The 26,149-nt window shown below is 36.4% G+C and overlaps 2 protein-coding genes across 3 annotated transcripts; one reads left to right on the forward strand and one right to left on the reverse strand.

Moving 5' to 3' along the window:
* Positions 1-392: 392 nt before the first annotated feature.
* LOC137826530 (uncharacterized) lies at positions 393-25,184 on the reverse strand. Of its 2 annotated transcripts, none has more exons than XM_068632522.2 (12): positions 24,704-25,184; positions 9,595-12,673; positions 9,169-9,402; positions 8,344-9,042; positions 7,360-8,169; positions 6,426-7,187; positions 5,496-6,323; positions 4,541-5,302; positions 3,603-4,430; positions 3,019-3,092; positions 2,307-2,378; positions 393-2,211 (listed from the first exon to the last, which is right to left on the reverse strand). In XM_068632522.2, exons 2-10 carry the CDS (start codon positions 12,619-12,621, stop codon positions 3,033-3,035), a joined length of 8,010 nt encoding a protein of 2,669 aa, XP_068488623.1. In that variant the 5' UTR covers positions 12,622-12,673; positions 24,704-25,184; the 3' UTR covers positions 393-2,211; positions 2,307-2,378; positions 3,019-3,032. The 2 variants fall into 2 exon arrangements, with proteins under 2 accessions (XP_068488623.1, XP_068488620.1); XM_068632519.2 differs by having other exon boundaries at positions 8,344-9,045.
* LOC150025368 (uncharacterized) lies at positions 21,264-25,908 on the forward strand. Its single transcript, XM_090293637.1, has 7 exons — positions 21,264-21,778; positions 21,860-21,947; positions 23,173-23,232; positions 23,373-23,522; positions 23,796-23,930; positions 24,853-24,915; positions 25,843-25,908. Exons 1-7 carry the CDS (start codon positions 21,264-21,266, stop codon positions 25,906-25,908), a joined length of 1,077 nt encoding a protein of 358 aa, XP_090149763.1.
* Positions 25,909-26,149: the final 241 nt, after the last annotated feature.

Genomic DNA, 26,149 nt, shown 5'->3' on the forward strand with positions numbered 1-26,149 from the left:
TTGTTGTGTATGAGATTGCAAGAATGTAAATGAAGCAAAGTAAAGAGTTAGTTGATTCAATTGGAATTGGGGTTCATCCTTCTCTCTCTTTTGTATTTTAAAAAATATAATAATATTTTGTCTTTAATATTGATGTCCATATAAAATTCATTTATATTGATTCCTCGCATATAAAATTATTAAGATAGTCTCCTAAATATTGATTCCTTGCATATTTATAAAAACTACTCATCGTTAGATAGATGTTGATAGCAATTAACATTTCAAATGTATTCCTAGCATCCAAATATATGTTAAACATTATCATTTAGGTCAGATGCTTAGAAGTACTTTTCAGTCAAATTTAAGGATCAAAATCACGATAAGCATTAAGAATAAAATGACAATGTGAATAATCAATGAACAACATAATACTATGTTTAAATACACCTCAATACATAAGAGTTTGAACATGTTACTTCCAATTCAAAGGGTAAATTAGTCACTCATGTTGGCCATTACAAGCATGGAAAACAAGAAAAGAAGATTCAGGATGTTTCTCTTTGACGGTTGTTGCCTCCTCTAGGGTTTTCTATCTCCTCCTATTCTCCCAATGATGCCTAAGGTTGTGTCTCACACCTCATATTTAACCTAGTTGGGCTTGGGCAAAGTGACATCTCACATAGGCAAGTTTGGGGTTGCTTGGATGAGAAAAAACCCAACTTCTTTGAAGTGATCTCGCCTGGGGGAGTTCCTCTGGAGTGATATGGCTTAGGCGAGTTTGGGCGAGTGTTGAACGTTTCAGCTTTCCCTTTTCATCTTGTCTTTTCTCCTCTAGCCCTTTCATCTCAATTTTCTCCTAGAATCCTAAAATTAACATAAATTTGGGAGTAAATCATTCTTATTCATTTTATAATCACAAAATTTGTAAAAATGTTTAAATTCATAAATTAAGGATTTAATTATAGTTATTTTATCAATAAATATCCATAAGGTAAGTCTTCTAATATGAAATATTACTAATATGACACACTTATCAATAATCTATCAATTTCATTGCATGTATAAAGCTATCTTTTACTAATTGCTCATATGTGTGTGAGTGTAGCTACTCCTCCTCATGCATATATATCCTTCGCACAGGATAAAGTTGTAACTAGATGATAAGTTGATCATGAGTTTAAAGTTGAAAATAATGTTTTCGTATATGCATGATTAGACTGAGATGCTATTAACCTAGTTTTGACAGAGTTACAATCTACCAGAAAAACAATTAACTTTGTTTTCAAGTCTTTCCGAACAAAAAAGATCCTTAGAGTAAATAATTGTAAGAGGTATCATTGTAAAGCCTGCCATGCATACTGAATTCATGCATGCATAGTGAATGAGAAGAAATATCAATTTATTGCAATGTGATTGTTTATTCAAATGTGCACATCACGATTCTATACATACTGTGTATAAATTACTAACAGAGCTTGAATTAAATCGATAACATCACAGACTAATTCAAGTTCAACAACATACATAAACCATCACACACATAACTAACACCAGAACTATAACAGACTAATTGGTGTTACCTAACACAAATCAACATCAGCTGATATAACTGATTATGATCTGAGTGGTTAATGCAAAGAACGAGCTTGAATTGCTTCAAGTAAATAGAATTTTACTTCAAATAATTTTTGTGACTTGATATATGACAAGGAATATAAATTCATACAATAGAGACATAGATTAAAGTAGTAGGAAAAGTATCATATGATTAGTTTACTTTTTGTATGATCTTATTCCTAGAATGCAAGCATATGAGCATTGCTGCAGTTGTTTAAGTCTTTCTTCGTCAGTTAATTAATACAATAACTAATGTAGAAAATTAATTTCTATACTGATTAATGCAATAATCAGTGTAGAATCATGTGGTTTTTTTAATAACCTGTCTATTTTATACACATCTTATTCTGTAAATCAAAAAAACAAACCAAGAAAAATTATTCAATCATATCTTTTTCTATATAATTGAATAATGAATGCGTAAGGTGTAAGTGTATGCTAAACTAATTCAAAGTTGTAAATTATCTAAATAAATATAAATTTGATCTACAACTAAAACTGAAAAGGACTTATGCTAAGTTATCTCAAAACAATTGTAAACATTTTCTCTGTTCTTAAAATTATCATCTTTTCAATAGTGTCTTCCGACAATGGTTCTTCAGTCTCAAATAACTGCAAAACATAAGAATTTAACATTACCACAATAAACATTAAAAACTATAATTAATCTAAATTGTTAAATAAAATAAAATAAAAACCTACATTACCAGTGTCCTAATATTTGCAGAGATTATGGTTGGCATCCAATGCATGAGGCAATAGTCACACCCTTGTTTACACTAAAATGAATATAAAACAATTTCATTATAGGACATGATTATTATTATAGAAACTAATACAATGTTCTTTGGAAGATTGAAGTAATGTAAATTATCGATATATATTTGGGTAAAATATGTTGGGATGAAAAATGTTTTTGCTCCCACTAAAATGTTAAAAAAATGTTTTTAATTTCTCTTAAAAATTGTGTGTCCATTTTTTAGTTCCTTTATTTTAAAAAGTACCACATTTGGTCCTTTATTTTATTCAGATACGCACTTTGTTCTGATCCACTGTAGTGTTCTTTCCAATGTATATATTATAGCTGACCTCTTCTATCACATGACACTTGTAATTGACTTCGTATGTTTGGTTCCAAACACGGATAAACTATTTCTTTTTTATTATGTCATTAATTGATATATTCTTTTTTATCATAGAAAATTTATAGCTACATATAGTATATGTTTCAATGCATATACGTTTAATGCAAAGAAACTTCTTTTTTTTTCTCACTGCACCATGAGAAAGAAAGCACAACTAAATAATTTTAATGAATTATTTGGCTTATGAAGAATATGCAACTAACTAAAAATCAAACCAAACAATAAGGTGAATGTTACTCGTCAAAACCACTTAAAAATAAGATTTAACATTAACCTTTATTCAGAAGTTTAATTATCACCATCACTGCTTCCTCTATCAGTTGATTCCATGGTGGGATCCCCCTCAACCTAAAACCAAATTAAAAGAATAATTAATGCAATTTCAACCATTCTGTAAGTTATACAGGTAAATACAAAGACTTGGAATCCATACAAAAAACACACTATGGTTCTTCTAGTAATATATACTATGTCTTATTTTTTAAGATAACTTTTTATGACAGCAGAAGAGAAAAATAACAGTTTCACGATTGGGGGGCATTGCATTCCTAACTTGATATGTCAAATGTACAAGTATCCTTTCAACATATTTTCAAAATGGGTTAAATGTGATTTTTGCCATTTTTATTTTGCTCCATTTAGTTAAGGTGTTTTCAATATCAATTTGAAGCAGTGTTTCATATACAGGGAATGGAAAAAGCAGGGAGCAAAAATATCAAACACGAACAATATTAATGCAACCATAGGGAAAGCATAAAAATTGAAGTATAGCAGGAAGATGCATAGCTATACGTTTGGAAATATGTTGCAAAGGGTGTGAATGTACGTTTAACTCAATCATCCAAAATGAATTCGTACCTGTTTGTGATACAACTCCTTGATTGTGGTGTTGAGATCACTGTGGAAGGTTAAATCAAAATCTCCAATTGAACTTTCAACCCCATAAAAAAATGGTGCATTTATGTCTCCTTGAGAGAAAGTTTTCATATTGGGGCAGTTATCTAACATCACTTTTTTTAAACGTGAAAATTGCAATGTGGCATTCCCTGAATAAAAGCTTCCAAGCAATGGTAAGGTATCCAGATCTAAAGTTTTGACACATCCAAATATGATCTCATGAGAAGCATCTTCATTTTCCTTTTTGACTATTTCTTTTATTGATTCACAATTTTGTATCGATAGGATCAAAAGTTGCACCAAACTTTTGGCAGCTGAAAATGTGAATAAGTACTCCATCTTTTCACAGTCTGTCACAACCAACTCCTTCATATTCATGAAAGATACTGCACCAGACACTATTTTTTCTACCTGTGGGCACTCGATAAGCTTTAATGATTCAAGCCTTTCAGAGTATGGCTTTACCCATGGGTGCTCTAACCCTATAGACTTCAACTCTTCAAGGTTTTCAAGGGTGAAATTTTTCAATCTAGAAAGTATTTTGTCATGAACCTCGAGTTTTTGAGAGTGAAATATCTCCGTCAGACCAAAGCAAAACAGTTTAAGATGTTCTAAATTGGGTAGCTTGAGAAGAAAATCAAAAGGCAGAGTATCTTTCTTATTGTCATCATCCTCTGAGCATAGCAGAAGAAAATTTAATTTGCAAAGGAGGTCTTGTGGCAAATGTGCATGGCTCAACAAGATAATGCTTTCCTCATTCACTGTCAATTCCTTCAGTTTGGGAACAACCTAGCAAGGCCAAACAAATTCCAAAGAAAATGGTGGCAGTTAGAAGGAGGAAATGAAAGGAAAAGGAAATGAAAGAAGTTGGGAATACAAAAGGGATTAAGCTTTGTCACCTTTTCAACTGAGAACAGAGGTTGTTGAAGTCGACTAATTGTAATTGTAGAACTAACTTCAATCTCTATAACCGATTCTTTGCAACTATCATGAAATTCTGAGGTGAATAACTTCAACTTAGGACAATAGGACACGTCTAAGATTTCTAATAAGGGGCATAGCAGATGGTGTTTTGCAGGATAAAAGCAACTAAGTAATGGCAGCCTAAAGAGAATCAACAAGTTCAAACAAGGGAATTTAAACATTTCAGTTGTTTCAGGCTCTATTGCATCATCCTCTCCAACAATATCAACCAACTTATCACAGCTCTCTATATGAAGCTCCTCAAGCTTTAGAAGATTTCTGGCAAGATATGAAGGGAACAGTGCTGCCAACTTTCCGCAGTCAAAGACAGACACTTCTTGCAAATTGGGAAAGCTGATAGTTCCTTGAGAATTTTTGTTCCATACACACTTCAAATTTGGCAAGCTATTTAAAGTAAGCCTTTTCAATCGAGACACTATTCCCTTTTTCTTCGTCTCCATGTCATTTACATCAAATATTACCTCCACTTCCTTGCAGCTTTTTACCTCCAATACTTCCAAGTTCTTTAAGCAAGGAAGTACTTGAGATGGAATCACATGATCTTTTGTAATGTCCATCACCAACAACGTTTTTAAACTGCGAAAGTAGTTATCTTGAAAACCAGCTTTGCTGTGCCAAATTTCCTCCAAATCAGAATCCTCTCTAAGTGTCAAATGCTTTGAATGTTTGAAAGAAACCTACAAAATGAAGAAATATCACAATATTTGTAGGAACGAGAAAGTGGACCATGACCCTACTACTACCCTAAATTGGTAGGATAAATGCTTGCTTATTGTACCATCACCTTATTTATTTGTAGTCAAACAAATGTGTTTTACATGCATTACCAAAACATAAACTAGTAGAGGATTTGGATAATGAATTACTTACGTGTTGGTGAAACCACTGGACTGTCGAGTTGAGATCATTGTGGAAGTGGAAATTAGAGTCCTGCAAAGAAGTTTTAATCCCCAAAAACATTGGGGCATTTATGCCTCCTTCAGAGAAAGTTTTCATTCTGGGACATTTAACTATCGTCACTTTTCTCAAACATGGCAATTGCAACATGGCATTCCCTGAATAAAAGCTTACTAGCCTTGATAAGGAATCCAGCTCTAATGTTGTGAGTCGTCCAAGCACGATCTCCCCAGAGGCATCTTCATCTTCTTTTTTCACTATTTCTTTCATTGATTCGCAATTTATTATTGATAAGAACACAAGTTGCACCAAACTTTTGGCAGTCGAAAAAGTGAATAAATTCTTCATCTCTTCACACAACTCAACAGCCAACTGTTTCAGATTGCTGAAAGATACCACATCGGACACTAATCTTTCTAACCGGGGGCACTCGTTTAGCATTAAAAATTCAAGACTTTTAGTGTATGGCTTTACCCATGGGTGCTCTAACCCTATTGTGTCCAGCTCTGGAAGGTTATTTAGGGTTAACTCTCTAAATCTGGCCAGTATTCTTTCATGAAATTGGAGTGTTTGAGACGGAAATATCTCCATTAGACCAAAGCAATCGGACACTTGAAGATGTGCTAAACTGGGTACCTTGTGAAGGAAATGAAAAGGAAAAGTATCTTTCTTGTTGTCCTCATCCTGAAAGCATAGCTGAAGAAGATTTAATTTGCAAAGGAAGTCTTGTGGAAAACTTGCATGGCTCAACAAGGTAATGATTTCCTCATTCACTGTCAATTCCTTTAGTTTGGGAACAACCTAGCAAGCCAAACAAATTCAAAAGAAAATGGTGGCAATTAGAAGGTAAGAGGAAAATAACGAAAAGAAAAGGAAAAGATTGAAATTCTAATGCGTTGTCACCTCTTCAACCCAAAACAGAGGTTGCTGACGCCAGGGAGTTGTAATTGGAACACTAACTTGACTCTCTGCAACTGCTTCGTTATAACTATCATGAAACTTTGATGTGAATTGCTTCAACATAGGACAATAGGACACGTCTAAGACCTCTAACATGTTGCACTCCAGATGGTGTTTTCCAGGATAAAAGCAAGTAAGCCGTGAAAGATTATAAAGAAGCAATAAGAACAAACGAGGGAACTTAAAAATTTCAGCTGTTCCAAGTTCCGATGCATCTTCCTTTTCAACAATTTCTACTAACTTATCACACCACTGTATTTCAAGTCTCTGAAGCTTGTGGAGATTTATGGCAAGGGATGAAGGGAACAGTCTTGCCAACTGTCCACAGTCAAAAACAGACACTTCTTGCAAATTGGGAAAGCTAACAATTCCTTGAGGATTTTTTTTCCATACACGACTCAAATTTGGCAACATAGTTAAAGTCAGCTTTTTCAGTCGAGACACTATTCCCTTTTTCTTTGTGTCAATGTCATTTACATCAAATATTACCTCCACCGCCCCGCAGCTTTCTACCTCCAATTCTTCCAAGTTCTTTAAGCAAGGAAGTACTTGAGATGGAATCACATGATCTTTTGTAATGTCCATCACTACCAATGTTTTTAAACTTCGAAAGTAGTTATCTTGAAAAGCAGCTTTGGTGTTCCAAATTTCCTCCAACTCAGAATCCTCTATAAGTGTCAAATGCTTTGAATGTTTGAAAGCAACCTACAAAATGAAGAAATATCTATTATGTTAACCACCTGAGATTTTGAACTTCCATTATAAAAGAGTAATGATATTTTCAGATCCCTCAACTTTTTAGGCTATCTCTACATTTACATCCATAAGAAAAATAATTTATGCGTAGGGACGATAATGATTTCTCATATATGCTTACCTTATCAGCAGAAAGTTTTCGCAGAGTGGTATTCAAATCACGTTCCCAAAACCATCTGTCCTTTTCACCCTCGGTAACATGTATTTTTCTTAGATTAGGTGCACTTTGGACTTTAGAGAATGTTTCCATTAGAAGGCAATCACTCACTACTAAATTTTCAAGTGAGGGGAACTTTAAGTTACATATCTCAGAACCGCAGAAACAGGTGAGGCTTGGTAGAGACACCAATTCTATAGCTTTCAGTTGTTTAAACTCAATCACTTTTTGTTTTTCATCTTCCGCAACAATTTTCTCAATCCCTTCACAGAGGCTTACCTTCATGATTGTGAGTTGAACCAAGGTCATGGCAGTTGAGGATGTCATTAAATTCCTCAATCCTGAACAATTAGTTACTTCCAAATATGTCAAGTAACTGAAAGACACTGAGAAAGGTAATAAACTTTCCAATTTTGGGCATTCAGAAACGACTAAGCGCTCTACCCTGTGCAGAAGCAGGTCATGTTCAAAGCCTATATTCTGTAAATACCTCAAATTATTAATTATCAACTCCTTAAGTTGTACTACAACCCCAATTTTTTCATGTGAACCCAGGCTTGTAGAATCCCAAATCCCTTCAAAGAGACAACCTTTCAATGTAATGCTTTCCAAATTAGGAAGTCTATGAAGCAACCAAAAGAGAATCTCAATATTCTCCAATGCAGACAAAACAAGTGACTGTAGTTTGTGCATTCTATGAACACTAAAAATATAGTCTCGTAACCATTCTGCTTCCTTCAAGCTAATTGACATATATTCCAAGTTGTGTATCACCTAAAAATAGCAGTTACCAAAGCAAATTTAGAACCAAAATCATGCATGCTAAAATATATATAATATAAGATGAATAAATATTTTGTTCAGAAATAAAAATATAACTTCCAACATCCTTCAGCAGGAGTTTCGTAAGTTTCATGGCTTTCTTAAATCATGTTTTTTAACTTGTACCTTTTCTGTGGCTGAAAAGATCGACTTCACTTGCAAACTTGTGGTTTCCTCCAACTTGTTACAAAAGAGTATAAATAATTTTTTCAGAAATGGCCATTCTAAATTGTGAGGTCCCGGATAGAAACTCTTGAGTTCAAATAAATACTGTAATGATAGAGTGTTTAGTTGGGGGAAACTAAAGGTGATAATCTCTTCATTTGATTGACTGTCACAAGCAACAACTTCCTCCATTTCCCAGCAATTACTTACCTCAAGTGTTTCCAGTTTTTCTAGGCCTTTGGCAACCGAGAGTGGAAAGAGATATTTTAACATTTTACTGTCATAAACAACAATGCTTTGTAGATTATTAAAATTAAGAATTTCATCAGTGTCCACCTTCCATATATGCACCAACTTTGGTAGCCCTTTTAAAACGACATTATGCAAATTTGTCACATTTGTACCACAAGTTTGTGAAATATTTCCAAAATCAAATATGGTTTCCACTGACATACAATTAGTAATCACCAAACTTTGAAGGCTCTGAAACCCTTCCCCCGTGTAACTAGGAAATATTGTCTCAAGTTTGTTGCATTCCCTTATTGTCAAAGAATCCAAACTATGGAAGGAATGAAAACCAATACAGGGCTGCCATAGGGTACTCAATTTTTCCATGCAGTTGATCTCCATTTTCTTCAACTTAGGAAAAATGTCAATATTCTGCTGCAAGAGGAAGCAGGTTGAGTGATCAAATAAAAGACCTTAGCAGTTAGTGCCACTGCAATCAAACAACAAATGACTCTGACAATTAACTTTAATTTAATTAAATTAAATGAATCTGCATACCATTGCATCTTCTGCACAAAATATGTCCTCCATCAATTCACATCCACTTACAAAAAGGCTTTGCAGATTCACTAAACTTTCAGACATGGAAAGTGACAATAAATATTTTAAATTGCCACAATCTGATACACTCAATGTAAGCAAATGTTGAAAACAATGCAAAGATTTCTCATTCCATATCTGCGGGATGTCGATTGAAGACAACTCCAACAACTCTAATTTGGGCATTGCAACCTGTAAGACCACATAATATTATTGTATTGAGGAATTTTGATTTACAAAAATTGACTTACCCAATCGAATGCGCCAAACATAAAGACCAGGAATTCTTACCTCTTTTAGAGAAATAACATATCAAATTAAACATGAAAGATTGCAAGCGTGAAGTAAAGGATAAAGATCTATCATAATATTTATTTTAAATACCTTTCCATTGAAGAGTGAAAAGCAAGCATTTGTATCTTGACCAGATACTGCAGTAATTTCTTTGAGCTCCCTGTTTTGAACTTGGTCTTCTGATGATTGAGAGATTGAAGGCATTTTATCGTTAGTATACAAACAAGAAAATGCTGGTAAAGATTGCAATGTTAAAAATCGTAATTGAGGAAACTCGATCTTGTCAGTTTGCACATCAGATTCTTTTTCAACATAAATAATCTCCTTTAAAGAATCACAATCATACACTTCAATTGTTTCAAGCATAGTGAGACGACTGAGCATGACAAATGAGAAAATACTTTCCAATTGACCACATGTTTTAATCTTGATTGTCTTTAATCTGCAGAAGGAGGCCTCTGTGAGTTGATTGTCACATAGTTTCTTCAAATTCTCCAATTTGTAAAGACACATGGACTCCAATTTGGGAAAAGCAAGTAAAGGGTGAAATCGCTTCACAGAGTTGATAATGTACTGAAGGCCAACATTGTTTACAATAAACAAATGTTTCAAATTTGGAAACCCTTCAACATTTAATTCATAGAAAACATCATGAACATCGTTGAGTTCTCCTAGAAGTAAATATTCAACTCTTTTGAACAACATTTTAATCCACTTTTCAGAATGAATGTTAATACCATCTTTTAGGTTCAATGCCAAAAATTTCACTGCTTCATACTTGTCAGGGATTTTGAATTCTCCCACTGAAAGCATGTTAATTTCTCCAATGACAATCTTGTAGCTATCCAACTTGTCAAAGAATAAGTTTTGTGGAAAATGGGAAACACTTGGAATGTGTATATCTAAACTTCTTAATTGATTCAAGTGCCTCAACTCAGAAAGACTAGCATTTTTACTTTTGATTTCCTCATTAGTTTCTCTCAGAATCAAGTCACCTCTCATGTAAAACTCTTCCAAACTTTTCATCCCTAATATCATATTGGAAGGTATTACTCTTAGTTGCGAGCAATTGCTTAAGTCCAAAAGTTGCAACTTATCCAATTGCCCCAATTCAACAGGCAAATTTTCAATATTAGATCCTGAAAGAGAAAGAATTCTTAATTTCTTTAACGCTCCCATGATTGATAGGTTATCTCTTAGAGTGCATCTCTCCAAACAGAGCATCTTTAGGTTTGTTAGGTGTGTAATTGAAGAAGGTAAGCGTGACAAATTAACACCAGTCAATATCAATACTTTGAGTTCAATCATACCTTTAAAAAAGTCATCTGGTATTTTCAAAAAGTCATCTTTACTGTCAATATGGAAGACTTCAAGTCTAGGACAGTATATACTCTCAGGAAGCTCAACAATATCACAATAATGTAAAAGAATAGCTGTGTACCTTTCGAGTTTATCCTTGTGAGGCCACTCATTTAGTTTGCCATTTTTCATAAAAAATACATGTTTCACTTTTGATGAAATTGAAAGAGCAACATCACGCACAATGTCATGCATGTTGAAACAGTCATTAGAATAACTTCTCACCAGCAAACTTGACTCAGTTAGCTCTTCCACCAACACATTTACTCTAGATTTTGTTTCTCTTATTGTGTAAACCCCTTGAAGCATTTCCACACCAATACACAACTTGACCAAGTCCATAATCGAAAAATCATTTCCCATTCTAGCACATTGTAAGAAAATATGCTTAAGCTCCTCAGTTTTTAGATGATCATAACTTAACTTTGCAGAGAATTCAATAGGTTCCTGACCTCCAGTAAAATTTTGTCTTTCAATTTGTCGACAAACATCCTCCCACACATAAGGGCTCTTATTCTTTAATGTTTTTCCAATGGAAATCAATGCTATGGGCAACCCAGCACACATTTTGGATATTTCAGTAACTTTGTCATCAAATGCAGAATTGGTAACACTTATTTCAGCCATTTTCTTAAGTAAAGCCTCTCCCTCCTTTTGGTCAAGGACTCCTAATGGGAAAGTTGATCTCTCCTGCACATCCATTTGATTACATAATACGTCTTTATTTCTAGATGTTAAGAAAATTTTGCATCCTTTGTGATCAACAGATAACTTTTCTATTTTAATCTTATTGTAGTCACTAGATAGCTTTTCTTTCTTCATCTTATTGGAATCTGCAGATAACTTTTCTGTCTCCACCTTTTTATAACCAAGATCGGCTGCATCCTTGCCAACCTTTTGGCTGACACCATCATCTTCATCACGTGGGATCCCCAGTCTATTCAAGTCCAATCCATTCCAAAGATCATCTAGGATTATAAGGGTATTCTCCTTTTCTTTCTTTAACCTTTTTCGAATACGATCTGCTCTTACAATCTCACTTTCCTCTTCCAATCTCATTCCTAACATCTCAGCAATTTGTCCTTGAACTTTCTTTATGTCAGGATTTCTTGTTATATTTGCCATAACCACCGTATTGAACAACTTCCTTTCTTTAGCTTGCTTAGCAACTTCTTTGACAAACGTGGTCTTTCCCACACCTCCAACCCCGTAAACTCCAATCATACTAACTGTAGAGTCTTCAAGTGCTTGCATAATCGTTGCCATAATTTTCTTTCTCGACGTGAAACTTTCATAACCAGTGTTTGACAGAGCAGCATCCATGGATGGGCCTATATGATACGAGACTTTATCAAACTTTTTATTCAAAACTTCATCTGCTTTGATTTCCTCTACAATCTTCGTAGCTTTTCTTCCCAACCTATACCTCAAGTGCAAGTTATTAGGAAAGAAACCAATAGAGCATCTTGTCTTCTCATGGCGTTTATCACAGAGAAAATTTTCATATTCTTTGATCTTCTCATCCACATGTTTCAGCCAATGTTGAACATCTTCTTCAATTTCTTCTGCATTCATTTCTGCAGCCATAACTTCATTTTGCACCCTCTTTCTAGTATCATCTAGCATCTCAACACAACGGTTCACCTCTTCAAATTTGTCACTATAATTATATAAGTAACCCAGATGACGGGTAACCAGATCTCCCCCAAATTTTAATACACTTTCAGTAGCTGTAGACACAATTGTGTTTGGGTCCATGATCCTTGACACTTCCTGTTCACTTGTTTTCTTCTGTGGCTACAACTTCTTCCTGAATGTTACAAACATAAATTTAGATAAAAACAAACAAAAAAATTCACAAGCCAAATGATGGCTTGTGAAAAAATACAAATTACAAAATCCAATCCATAATTATCCATATCCATATTAGTTTTAATACATTTAAATGGATTTATTTCAAATCCAAATCCATATTTTTGGATTTTAAATCCAATCTATTTAATTGGATATGGATTAGTCCTGGGTCAATATCGAGCCGAGCAAGCCTGGGCCGATTTCGAGCCGAGCGCGCCCGCGCCATTGTCGAGTCGAGCAATCCCAAGTCGATGTCGAGCCGAGAAAGCCCAGGCCGATGTCGAGTCGTTGGACCCGGATCGATGTCGAGTGGAACGGGACCAGGTTGATGTCGAGTCGATTGGGCTCGGGCCAATGTTGAGTCGAGCGGGCCCGAGCCAATGTCGAGTCTCCCGGGCCCGGGCCGATGTCGAGCCGAACGGGTCCGGGTCAATGTCGAGTCTCCCGAGCCCGAGCCGATGTCGAGTCCATTGGGCCCAGGCCAATGTTGAGTTGAACGGGCCTGAGCCAATGTCGAGTCTCTCGGGCTCCGCCCGATGTCAAGTCGAACGAGCCCGGGCCGATGTCAAGCCGAACGGGCTCGGGCCGATGTTGAGTGGAGCGGGTCCGGATCGATGTCAAGTCGATTGGGCCTTGGCCGATATCGTGCTGAACGGGCTCGGACCAATGTCAAGTCTCTCGGGCCCAGGCCAATGTCGAGCCTAGCCGACCCGAGCCAATGTCGAGTCTCCCGGGCCCGGGCCGATGTCGAGCCGAACAAGCCCGAGCCAATGTCGAGTGGAGCGGGCCTGGGTCTATGTCGAGTCGATTGGGGCCAGGCCAATGTCAAGTTGAGCGGGCCTGGGACGATGTCAAGCAGAGCGGGCCCAGGCCGATGTCGAGTCGTCCGTGCCCAGGCCATTGTCGAGTCGTCCGGGCCTAGACCGATGTCGTGTCTTCCGGGCCCAGACCAATGTCGAGTCGTCTGGGTTCTGGTCGATGTCGAGTCGTCCGGTCTCGGGCTGATGTCGAGTGGAGCGGGCCTGGGTCGATGTCAAGTCGATTGGCCCTGGCTAATGTTGAGCCAAGCGGGCTCGATTCGATGTCATGTCGAACGGGCTTGGGCCGATGTCGAATCATCCAGACCCGGGCAATTGTCGAGTTGTCTGGGCCTGGGTCGATGTCGAGTCGTTCAGGCCCGAGCTGATGTCGAGTCGTCCGGATCCAGGTCGATGTCGAGTCGTCCGGTTCCGGGCCGATGTCGAGTCATCCGGATCCTGGCCGATGTCGAGTCGTCCAGGCCCGGGCCGATGTCGAACCGAGTTTTTCCGTGTTCAGGTTGAGTCGGCTTAGACCCGGTTCGAACCAAGTTAGTCTGTAACCATATCAAAATAAATTTATTGTAATTGATAAAGTGGTTTAATCAATTAACAAAATGGATTAAATCTTTAATCTACTTTAAATAGATTTAAAAAAAAAATTCATTTAAATTAGATCTAGTTAAAATAGTTAAAATGAATTTGGATTTAAATCCAATCCATTTATTTGAATTTGGATTGCGTGTTAGATTTTGATCCATTGACCACCCTAATCAATGGTAAAGGATTCATTAAAACAGCATATATTAAAGAATTGTACAGCATTCCCAACTTAGTTCATATTTCTGTTCAACTGTAAATGATTTTGACATCATAACCTTCTCAAGTTAACTTTTAAAAATAATTTAAAGAAAAAAAATAATATATGTTAGAGTTCAATTTATAAGGTCTCAAATAAGACTGCAAGCTACTATAAAGATCTTGTTTACAAGTTCTTGAAGTTTTTTAGCCATAAACTAGCCGAATATAGTCTTTGTCAACGTATTGTATATCTGAGTGGGTAACAAAATGGTTTGTAGGGTGGGTTTTCTCTACTGTTTTATGCATTTCTTGTATCGTCTTTATCGTAATATTACATTTTATTCTATATCTTTTTCTTCTATTGTGATACCTAACATAATTGAGGTCATTGATGTAATTTTTGTAATTGGTTATCTGGAGTTAGAAAAACCACCATAAACTAAATTTTAAGGAACCAGATACAAAAAATGCAGAAGAAAAAGGATTCAATTAAAAAAAATTACTAACCTAATTAGAAATTCACAAAAAGTTTACGGACCTACTGATTATTAAACCAAAATAATATCACTGCGAAAATAATTATCAAATAATGCATAGTTAATGTTAGAAATCTTATATTAAGGATAAATTAGATTATATAACTTTAATTTGTATAAATTGATTTTATTATATTGAATTAGGTTTATTAGTAATAAGGCTTAAGATCAACTATATACTTAGTTTTAAACAAGACTTGAATAGACTAAATATTTTTTTGACATTGAGTTGATTAATCTATTATTCACTAAAAAAATTTATTAAATAGAAATTAATTTTAGAGATCAAAATAATTAGTTATTATTTAACTAAATTAGGGATCATTTTATAAATTAAAAAAATTATTAATGTCTAAAATAGTTTCTATTATTAATAAAAATTTATAAAATAATTTTTAAATTGGTATCTAATCATTAGCTACCAAATTTTTAGCTACTTACTACTTCATATTCTGAATTAGTCTAGTATTTTAGAAACTAATTTATAATCTAAAATATTAGTAGTTAAAACCTGGATAGCTAATTTAGATACCAATTTAGAAACTATTTTATATTTTTTTATTAATAATAGAAACTATGAATAATTTTTTAATCTCTAAATTAGTATCTAATTTAATCAACTTAATGATTAATTATTATTTTTTCTAAATTTGATTATTATTTAATGATTTTTTTTTTTTTTAGTGATTCTCATTAAACTCAATCATCTCACTATCATGGCAATAGATGCATGTGAAATTACATGGCTTAGGAACCTTCCCCCACAATTACGATTTGGACATAATTAGGACATTTAACCTTTCCCCCACATTAATCAACATTACGATTTGTAATAATCTTCCTTCCCTACAATGGGAGAGGGAAAGAGACCAATGTGCATGGGAAAGGGAAGCAGAACCCACACATCAGTGGGGCACGGTGGCCATGGTTCTCGTCGCAAACCACCTACCACGAGTAATAACTCCACAATGTTCTTCTTCTCGAACTTACCTGGCGGATTTGGAGAAAAAAGACATGCTCAAAATCTTCCAAAGATGGGCAAGGGTGAAAGAGGTTTTCATTTCTCGTAGACTGAACAAGTGGGGAAGAAGATTTGGGTTTGTGAGGTTATTCGATGTGAAGAATGTGGGGAAGCTGAAGAAGGAGCTTGATCAGATATACATAGGGAATAGAAAACTCTTCGTGAACATTCTGAAGTATCGTCATCACCAAGTGGAGCCTCCCAGGGCGGGGATAAAGGACGCTAGGAATGTGGAGACGGTGAGGCCAATGTTGGGGAAGAATAAGCTGGAGAAGGATCTTGATCATATATACATAGGAAATAGAAAACTCTTCGTGAACATCCCGAAGTACCATCGTCACCAAGTGGAGCCTCCCAGGGCGGGGATAAAGGACGTTATGAATGTGGACACGGTGAGGCCAATGTTGAGGAAGAAGAAGCTGGAAGGTGCCGACGAAAACATGACCAAAAAAGGAAAGGTGGTCTGGGTGGAAAGGAGGGGGAAGAAATCGTTTGTTGATGCTGTTAGAGGACATGCACGTTGGGAATGGAAGGGATCGGTCTTTAAAACTCAAAAAACAATCTCTGTCGTGGATGGAGAAAAGCGTAGTTGGTTAGTACAATGCAGATTTGGACTTTGAACAGTTGGGTGAAGAATTTGTAAGAAGGGGTATGAATATGGTAAGAGTGAGATCTTTGGGGGACAACCTAGCCCTCTTAACACCTAGAGAGGATGAGAACATGAAGGAGTTTGTCCAGCTAAACAGAGAGTGGTTTGATAGTATCTTTATTAGTGTTGAGCCTTGGACAGCAACATGCGTAGTGAACCACAAAGTTGTTTGGGTGAGGTGCTTTGGCTTACCAATTTCACTCTGGAACCGAGAATGCTTTGCAAAAGTGGTTGGAGAATCGGCCACTCTGATTTCTATTGATGATACCACGTTGTTGGGAAAATCTGGAGTTTGCTCGTCTGAAAGTTCGTCTTGAGAACAGTCGCTACGTTAGGGTGGCAAAGAAGATGAGGATTAATGATCAAACGCTAAGTATTTCTATTGAAGAGGAACACCCTATGGCTTCGTCAGGCAAATGCAAAGGTTACCATTGTAGCTTTGAATCTTCTGATAGTATCTTCTCAACAGAATCCTATGTAGAGGAATCTGCGTTTTCTGTTAAAAGCGTAGAGGAGGAGTACAATCTTAGGACTAGGGAGGAACTCTGGTCAAAAGGAAAGGTGGTCGGAGGAGAGGAGGAGGACGGAGGAGAACTACAGAAGTCAAAGGCCCATTTTGAGGCATCTTCTTCATTTAGTGGTGCTTGTCGGAGGAAAGGTGAAAAACCTTGCACGAATGGAGAAATGCAGTGTTAGAAGCCATTTGTAGAACCTGGTTTTGTCAACAAATTTGTCCAAGCCTACGATTTTTCTTTTAATAAAACTTGTGAACATGCTGAGCTGGCAAGGATTATCGTGGACATTGAATGCATGAATACCTAGAAGGAAACAAAAATGGGGTTGGGCCAAGCTAGAATGTTGGAGGCCCAAATAGGAGAGGTTTAGGCAATTGTGGGAGTAGGCGGATCCAGGTCAGGGTCAACACATCTGGATATCGGGTTAGAACGTGAGCACAGGATCTTTCCCGACAAAAGAGGTGGTTCAATAGGAGGATTGGTGGCGCATTCGTCCCAAGAGGAGCGGAATCCAGTGTATATCGTGAATGAGGTTAGCAACAGCGATACCAATGTTCTAGAGAGTGGGTCGGTGATGAAGATCTTGGATCAGGAAGGGATGCAGATCGGTTGTTATCAGTATGAAGCAAACGAAGACGAGAATGGTCTTGGGGCCATTCGCACAGGTTGTGGGCACTCACCCTGTCCAGGAGACGAAGTGGTGGGAAGGTCATAAAAAAACACTCAACGCCGACGCAAGACGAAAGGTCTATCAGAATTGGGAGTATCAAATTCCCACCCAAGGCGTTCCGTTAGAATAAGCATTAGGTCTGCTCAGGTTGGCATTTCTTCTCAAACCAGACGAGGCATGTCTTTAGTCTCTCTGTCGGACGGGGATATTAACAATTGCAACCTACGGTTGTGCGATCTTGATTCGTCAGTGGACTCGTCTAAGCTGTGGGAGATTAGTAGAAAAGTAGGGATTAATTGTCGGGGGATGAACAAGAGGTTGTTAATGAATATTCTTGCTTGGAAGCAAGAGACTTGGAGATTATGAAGAGTGCTGAGAAGGGGAAGAAGGACAGTTTCTTATGATTATTGTTAATTTAAACATACGAGGATTGGGGGGAGGTACCAAAGATAGGTACATGAGGCATATTATTGGAAGTGAGGGAGCTGATTTTGTGTGTGCGCAAGAAACAAAAGCCAAACGCCATATGTTTTTCTCTTTGGGGAGATAATATAGTTGGTTGGATTCATAATAAAGGAGACGATGGGAGTGGAAGTTTATTATCCTTGTGGCATAAAGAAGTCTTTAGTTATAAATATCACTTGATGGGTAAAGGCTTTATTATTGTTTATGATCAACATTTAAAATCTTCTTCTAGGTGTGTGGTGGTCAATGTCTACTCTCCTTGTGCCTTGAGTGGTAAGAATACCCTCTGGGAGGAGCTCTCTAATGCTAAGTTGGCTTCCCAAGAATCAGCTTGGTGTTTTTGTGATGACTTTAATGCTGTGAGAAGTAGAAGCGAAAGGAAAGGTATCAGGGACAACGGTGATCAATCAAGCGAAATAAAGGACTTTATTAGCTTCATTGAGTCTAATTCTCTAATAGAGTTACCTCTGGTAGGTAAGAACTTTATGTGGTTCAAAACTAATGGAACGACTAAGAGTAGAATTGATAGAGTTCTTGTTACTAAAGAATGGTTATAACTATGGCCAATGAGTAAACAGTATGTTCTAAGGAGGGAAGTGTCTGATCATTGTGCTCTGGTGGTTAACTCTGTGGAGAAGGACCGGGGTCCCAAACCTTTCAGATCTATTGATGCTTGGTTCTTGGAAAAGGGTTTTAACAAGATGGTGAAGGATAAATGGCAGGCCTACTCAGTCCATGATAAGTGTCAATCTGTAGTTTTTATGATTGAGAAAAATGAACACTTTGGAACTTAATTGTTGCTTAATGTAAGAAAATTACCCTAATCTGAGAATTATTAAATTTGATTATATATTTTGAACCAAAAAACAAATGAAGAAATTTAATCTCAATTTTTGTGTAAATTGCAGATGAATATGAAGCATTGAAAGAATGTATTCAAGTTGGCATTGAAAGAAAGAAAGCAAAAACTTAATTGGATCATAAGAAGATTTAGCTCAAGCTAAATATGTCCAGAGTTGATTAAAGGTGCAGTACTAATCTAGCCCAGGCTAGAATTGCTAGCTCAAGCTAAAACTATCCAGAGTTGATTAAAGGTGCAGTACTAATATAGCCCAGGCTAAAACTACTAGCTCAAGCTAAAAATGCACCGAAAGATCTAGCTTAAGCTAAATTGGTTTGCTTGAGCTAAAGTTCAATATATAAATTTTGGAACAAAGTAAAAACAAGCAGTGGAAAAAGATTGGATTTTTATAGAGAGAGATTAGTGAGAGAATAAGAGACCTTTGTTCTTAGGAGAAGAACGTGCTCAGATCAGCCCTTCTTATGCAATCCAGATCAAGAATGAAGATTGGAGGAGCTGTCATGAGTGGCTAAGTGCTTTCTAACTTGGGATTGAATGTAATCTACTTTGATCAAATGTATTCTCGGTGATATATATATATATATATATATATATATATAATATTCTCTTTTCTACTCTTTTCTACTCGTTCTTGGTATTTTCGTTTTATGCTTATTGCTTGATTCTATCTGATCAATGGAGTCTTGATTTTGATCCTTAAATTTAACTGGAAAGTACCTTTAAGGATTTGAAATAGACGAAAATACTTGATAACTTGTAATGCTAGGAATATATTTCAAGTTATTGATTGCATTATAATTCTGTTCCTAAAGCTGGATGATTTGTTAAATATCTGAGGAATCAGTGTTTGAGAAATTATCTTATGAATTTCATCTATGAGGAATCAAGGTGAATGACTTTAAATTAAGCATAAAAAATAAGTAGTTTTCAGTATTATATATATTGTATTATTCAAAAATACAAATGATTGACATAGAAGCAATTCAATCTCAAGTATCTTTCTCTATATTTGATAAGTTAGTTTTGCTTTTTGTTGAATCAAACCCTAAACCTTTGAGTTACTTGTGAAATCTTTAATTTGGTTATGAACAAGTTCTCAAAATTATTTTCTATACTTAATGGGTTTTATAACAGAACATCTTAATTAGAATTGTTACCTGTGGGTTCGACATTCGTACTTTAAAGAGTACTATATTACAGTTGATTCGGTACACTTGCCGAGAAAAATCAACCGTCCAGGTGAATGAGTTTACGAAACTTAAAGAAAAACTGAAACTTCTCAAGTTTTATCTGAAGTTATGGAACAAGGATGTGTTTAGCAACCTTGACACCACCAAGAGGAGGACTTTACAGGAATTTGAGGATCTAGACTACCAAGATTGTAATGGGGGCTTAGAGGAACGATAAGAAAATCGAATCCCTTATCTGCCAAAAGGCTAGAGCAAGTTTGTTTAAGAATGGGGACTCTTGTACTAGATTCTTGCACTCGACTCTGAGGTGGAGAAGGCTCAAGAACGAAGTGAAGGGTGTTCAGGTAGGGGACCAATGGTGTGAGGAACCAAGCACCGTACGTGCAGAGGAAAAAGAGCTATTCGAAACTAGATTCAGAGCTACGAAAGACCTAGAGGTAAGGCTGAATGGTGTCGAGTTTAAGTCTTTAACACCAATGGAAAATCAGAGCCTCGTTGCTATGTTCATTGAAGAAGAAATAAGGGATGCAGTGTGGCAGCGTGAAGGATCAAAGAGTCCTGAACCTGATGGTTTTAATTTCAATTTTATCAAGAAGAGCTGGGAGTTTATAAAAGAGGAGATAATAGTCGCACTGGCTCTGTTTCATATGACTGGGTCTATACCGAAAGGCTGTAACGCTTCGTTCATCACTTTAATCCCTAAGATCAAGGACCCCTCTAAGCTTGAACAGTATAGACTCATCTCATTAGTAGGAGCTTTATACAAAATCATATCAAAGGTGCTGGCTAGTAGATTGAAGAAGGTGTTTCTTGCAATTATATATGAAATCCAATCTTCCTTTCTAAAGGGCAGAGGGATCTTAGACAGTATACTTATGGCTAATGAAGTGGTGGAGGAACTCAGGAAAAAGGGGAGAAGCAGGTTTTGCTTGAAGGTTGACTTCGAGAAAGCATATGACTCGGTTAGATGGGATTTCTTATATGATATGATGAGCAAGATGGGATTTCACAATTTGTGGATCTCCTAGATTCGAGGATGCATGGAATCCGCTTCTGTGTCTGTGTTGGTCAATGAGAGCCCTACGGAGGAGTTCAAGCCATCAAGAGGGTTGAGGCAGGGCGACCCCCTAGCACCCATTCTCTTTTTAGTGGTTGCAGAAGGCCTTGTTGGGATAGTAAGACAGGCTTTAAAGGTCAAGTTGTTAACGGGCCTTAAGATTGGATGTAAGGAGATAGAGATATGTATTCTCGAATTTGCGGATGATACTCTATTTCTATGTGAAGACACCCTCAATGACGTGCTAACTTTGAAGGTCATCCTAAGGGGTTTTGAGCTAGCCTCGAGCTTGAAGATTAATTTCCATAAGTCAAAGCTAGCAGGCATCAATGTACAAAGCAACACAGTTGAATGTTTCACTAAGACTTTGAATTGTTCTCAAATGGGGATACCGTTTAAGTATTTGGGAATTGAGGTGGGAGGAAACCCAAGGAAGAAGCAGTTCTGGGAACCTGTTCTCAATAAACTTAAAGCAAGGCTCAGTGTGTGGAAAGGGAGGTTCTTATCATTGGCAGGGAGAAGTTGTCTTATTAATTCTGTTTTAACTGTTGTACCTTTGTACTATTTATCTTTGTTCAGAGCCCCAGAGTCGGTGTGTAGAAGGATCATCAAAATTCAAACCAGTTTCTTGTGGGGATGGGGGAAGGTGAATAAGCCAATCTCCTGGGTAAGTTGGAAAGATGTATGAACACCAAAAGAGGAGGGAGGGTTGGGTTGTATGGATATTCAAATGTTCAATCATGCCCTACTAGCTAAATGGAAATGGCGTTGTATATCTGAAGAAAAAGGAAGGTGGAAGGATCTTTTGGGTTCAAAGTACGATCTGGACCGTGAAAGCGGCCAAACACCTGTCAAATTCCAATCTTGGTGGTGGAGAGACCTTTCTAAATTGTGCAGGGAGGAGGTAGAGGGTGGTTTCAAGAAGAATTAGGATGGAAACTAGGATGCGAAGACAAAGCAAAATTCGGGGAGGAGGTGTGGGTTGGAAGCAATGATCTTGAATCCATGTTCCCACGCATGTACTCCCTATCCCTAAACCAGGGTCAAACAATGGGCAAAGTTGGCACATGGAGTAACTCGGAGTGGAGGTGGACTATGAGGTGGAGGCGTGCCAAATTTGAGTGGGAGTCTCCAATGGAAGCTGACCTTATCACGCTTCTATCCAAAGTCACGTGGAAGAAGAATGTCAAGGACATATAGGTGTGGGGGAAGGAGACACCAGGGACGTTTTTCGTGAATTCTGCATATGAGTGTCTAGCTAAGTACGGTAGAGGTCCTCAATCCGAAGTGTATAAACTCTTGTGGAAGGCAAAGGCATTCCCAAATGTAGCAATGACAGCTTGGAGGGTGATGAGGGGAAGAATGCCTACAAGAGTGTGCTTAAGCAGGAGAGGGGTGTTGATGAAATCTACGCTTTGTTCGTTGTGTCAGTCAGAGGAGGAATCATGCCAACATCTATTCCTGGAGTGCAAACATGCTTAATGGGTTTGGTCTTCGTGCTTTGAATGGATAGGTATCTCTTTTGTCCAACAAAATGATTTGAAGATGCACTTTCAAAGCTTTTACTTGTTCCAAGCTTGCAATAAACAAAATCTGGTATGGAAAGGTGTCTGGGAAAATGTTATTAGATGCATTTGGGACAAAAGGAATCTGCTTGTATTTCAGTAAGGGGTAGTAGATGCAGATGAGATTTTCCAGAAGGCTCAACTCAAGTCAGGGCTCTGGCTTAAACATAAGGTGCATTCTTTTAACTACTCGTTCGTTGATTGGGTCCTCAACCCAATCATATGCATTAAAAGTTCTAAGTAGGAAGCAGGTTGCCATTTTCTTCTCCTGAGATGTGCAGACGTAGATGTAGGGGAATGTAACTCAATAGTCTCATGTTTGTGTAGGGAATGGATGTTGGTCGCTGGTCTGGTTGGTGTAGAGTGGAACGCTGGAACTGGGTTTCTGTTGGTGTTCTATAGGAAGTGGGGAAGCTGAGCCAAAAGTGGATACACATGTGCTTTGCAGCTATAGTGAAGGTTACATGGTCTTTGTGGTGTTCTGGATCCTGGGTTTCTATAGGTATAGCTTTTGATATGATTGGCAGTGTTGGCTATGCTCGGATGAACAGCTCATGCTCTCAGTTTTCTCCCCTATAGTTGGCGGTACAGGTGGCTTTGCTGTTCATTCATCATGTATCAAGCTGGAATACATAGAGAGGGTTGTTGTCACAATAGACCTTAGTTTGTTGTGGCAGGTTGTTGTACTGCTGAAGGTTTGAAAGCTCTACATGGTTGGGGTTTTCGGGATGTTTAGTTGCCTTTAGATGCCATGAAGTAAAGCTAGTTGTGGTGAAGGAGAGGGAGTCACAGGTGTCTTGCCACTTAGTCAATTAGATGGTCAACGAAGAAGAAGTGAAGAGTAATGTCCTTATGTGAGGCTGAGCAGGTTTGGAAGGGATGGCAGGGATGTTGCTTAGGCAACTTAAGCCTAAATTGACTATGTTAGAAAACCTTTATGGTTTTGTTAGCCCAGCTTTGTCAGCAGAGGAACTCTTTATGCAAGGCTGGTGCAACTTGGCATTAGAGGGGTCTACAGGAAGCCTGCTGGCAGAGGACTCCAACAAGGATCCAACAATGGCGGTTCAGGGTGCTTGCTGGTGCAGGTTTTACTTAGTTTATGCAACAAACAACATTTTCTATTGCTTTTGGGGTGTTCTTTTTGTTGGCTTTGTTTGGAGACCTCTTAGTCTGGTCTTTGGTTTGTGTAAAAGGGTTGGGATACCCCTAATGTATCCCTCTTAATTTAATTTCACTCTTTGCTGATAAAAAAATCTTTATTTGTAATATCTTTACTTTGTCTTTTAATTTAAAAAATATTTATTAAATATCTAGATAAGTATGAAAAATGACGAGACATAAATTTTATTTCGAAGATTTAGATAGATTTTTACTTTAACAACAATCACAATCATCCCTTTTTGTGCTCTAAGGATACAGAATTCCTTAATCCTATTTAGCAAACAACTCATTTACATATGAAAAGGGAAAAAATTGACAATACTCATAAAATATTTGCTTGCCACTTTTTGAGGCCTAAGAGCTCCTTGATAGAGGAAGAAAGAAAACAAAACTACTATTTAATTGATATAAAATATTAATAATAAAAATGTCCAATTTATATATATCCTAAAGCAACATACTTACTGCAAGTAGATGATCTGTTATTCAGTTTTCACTTTAAATATGTGAAAGATAAAGAAATTTAATGTTTTTAAAATTATATAACTTGTAATGTTAATCTCTCCTAATCAAAATATATTTGAAACAAATATATATGCTGGAATGTAATGAAACAACCAGTAAAAAAGAACCTTAAAGAAATAAAAGGAGTAAATTAAGAAACAACATAAAAGTGCAATCTTATGGAACAGCTTACCAATGGAGTTCTTCCTGTTTGGTTGGTTGCTGCAGCTATTCAGTTTCGCTTGAAACGGTGATTCAGAGGTAAGACTCCAAAAACAATTTGTTTTCCTCTTCCTGCTTTTTTGGAACAGCTATTCGGTTTCACTTCATTTTCGAATTTAGCAAGGTTGCATTCAATACGGTTCTCTGTCTGAAGTGTGCTTTGAAACAATTTTGCAGAACACGGTAAATTTAGAAAACACAAATGATAGAGAACAAACCAGAACAGAATAAACAGGAAAAAAACGGTTGATGTTTTAAACACAACGGTAAAAACACTACAACATAAAATGCAGAAAATAACCCTTTTTTTGGTTTTTAAATATGTTCTAGCCAAAGACAAATTTAGAAAAACGAAGGTGAATAAGAAAGTGCGATGTAAATTTTTTAAGAAAATGACTGATAAATTTCTGAGGCAAAGGTTTGAATTCACTGAAAAGAGAAATTGTGTTTGTTTTCCTCAACGGTTTCTTTTGTGTTAACAAACAGGGATCGTAACCTACATATAGACTTTGCAAGAATTTTTATGATGAGGAAAAGGGAGGGAAAATTCTTTGCCTTAACAGAGCGAGAATGTGTTAAGAGAAGAAAAGGATGAATTCTTTTTCTTCATTGAAGGATACTTAATGAACCTAAAGAAAAATTCTTTCATTCATTGAGAAGATATTAATAAAAATTTAAGATCATCGATGCTTGATTACTTTGAATTAGCAAAGACGCATTTGGATTAACAGATTATTAATTAAACCTGTATTCAATAACATACTTCTTTGTGATGAGATTGATCTTAAAAAAAATTAAATAAATTTTAATAAAAACACTTAAGTAAAGATCAAAGCTATAATCAGTTTCATGATCTCAAATGAGCTCAACATAAACTTCTTTAAATGCCCTCTCAAGCTGAAATTACAAAACTAATTAACAAGCAAAGCCAAACTGTTACATAATATTTGATTATGCATTATAGAGTCTTCAAAGTTATGACAAATTATCTCTGTGAATTTGATTATGGTTGCATCATAATATAAATTATTCATCATAAATTTCAAATAAAATTTGTTTAAAACAAATTATATTTTATGAATAAACTGTCATTTCTCTTGTGTTTTTCAGCGATTAAATCGGAATCAGCTTCAGCATGAGCTATTGGTACAACTGAGAAAATATATTGCAGATTAACCAATTTTAACAGTCTATTTAGTCCATGATCCTCATTTTTTAAAATAATAATTATAATTTAAAAAAAATTTAAATAGTATTTTTTTATTGAAACTCATACACGTGTTAGAATTTATATTTCAAATCGCTACATTTAAAATTTGAAAGGAATTTTATTTATTTAACTTCAATTTTTCAAGAAAAAGTATTTTTGTAATTTTGTCGATTTAGAATTATTTTTTTAAATTGGGCCAAAATTAAA

The sequence above is a fragment of the Phaseolus vulgaris genome, chromosome 8, assembly GCF_051622355.1.
Source record: "Phaseolus vulgaris cultivar YP4 chromosome 8, ASM5162235v1, whole genome shotgun sequence".
In the NCBI taxonomy this organism is placed as follows: Eukaryota; Viridiplantae; Streptophyta; class Magnoliopsida; order Fabales; family Fabaceae; genus Phaseolus; species Phaseolus vulgaris.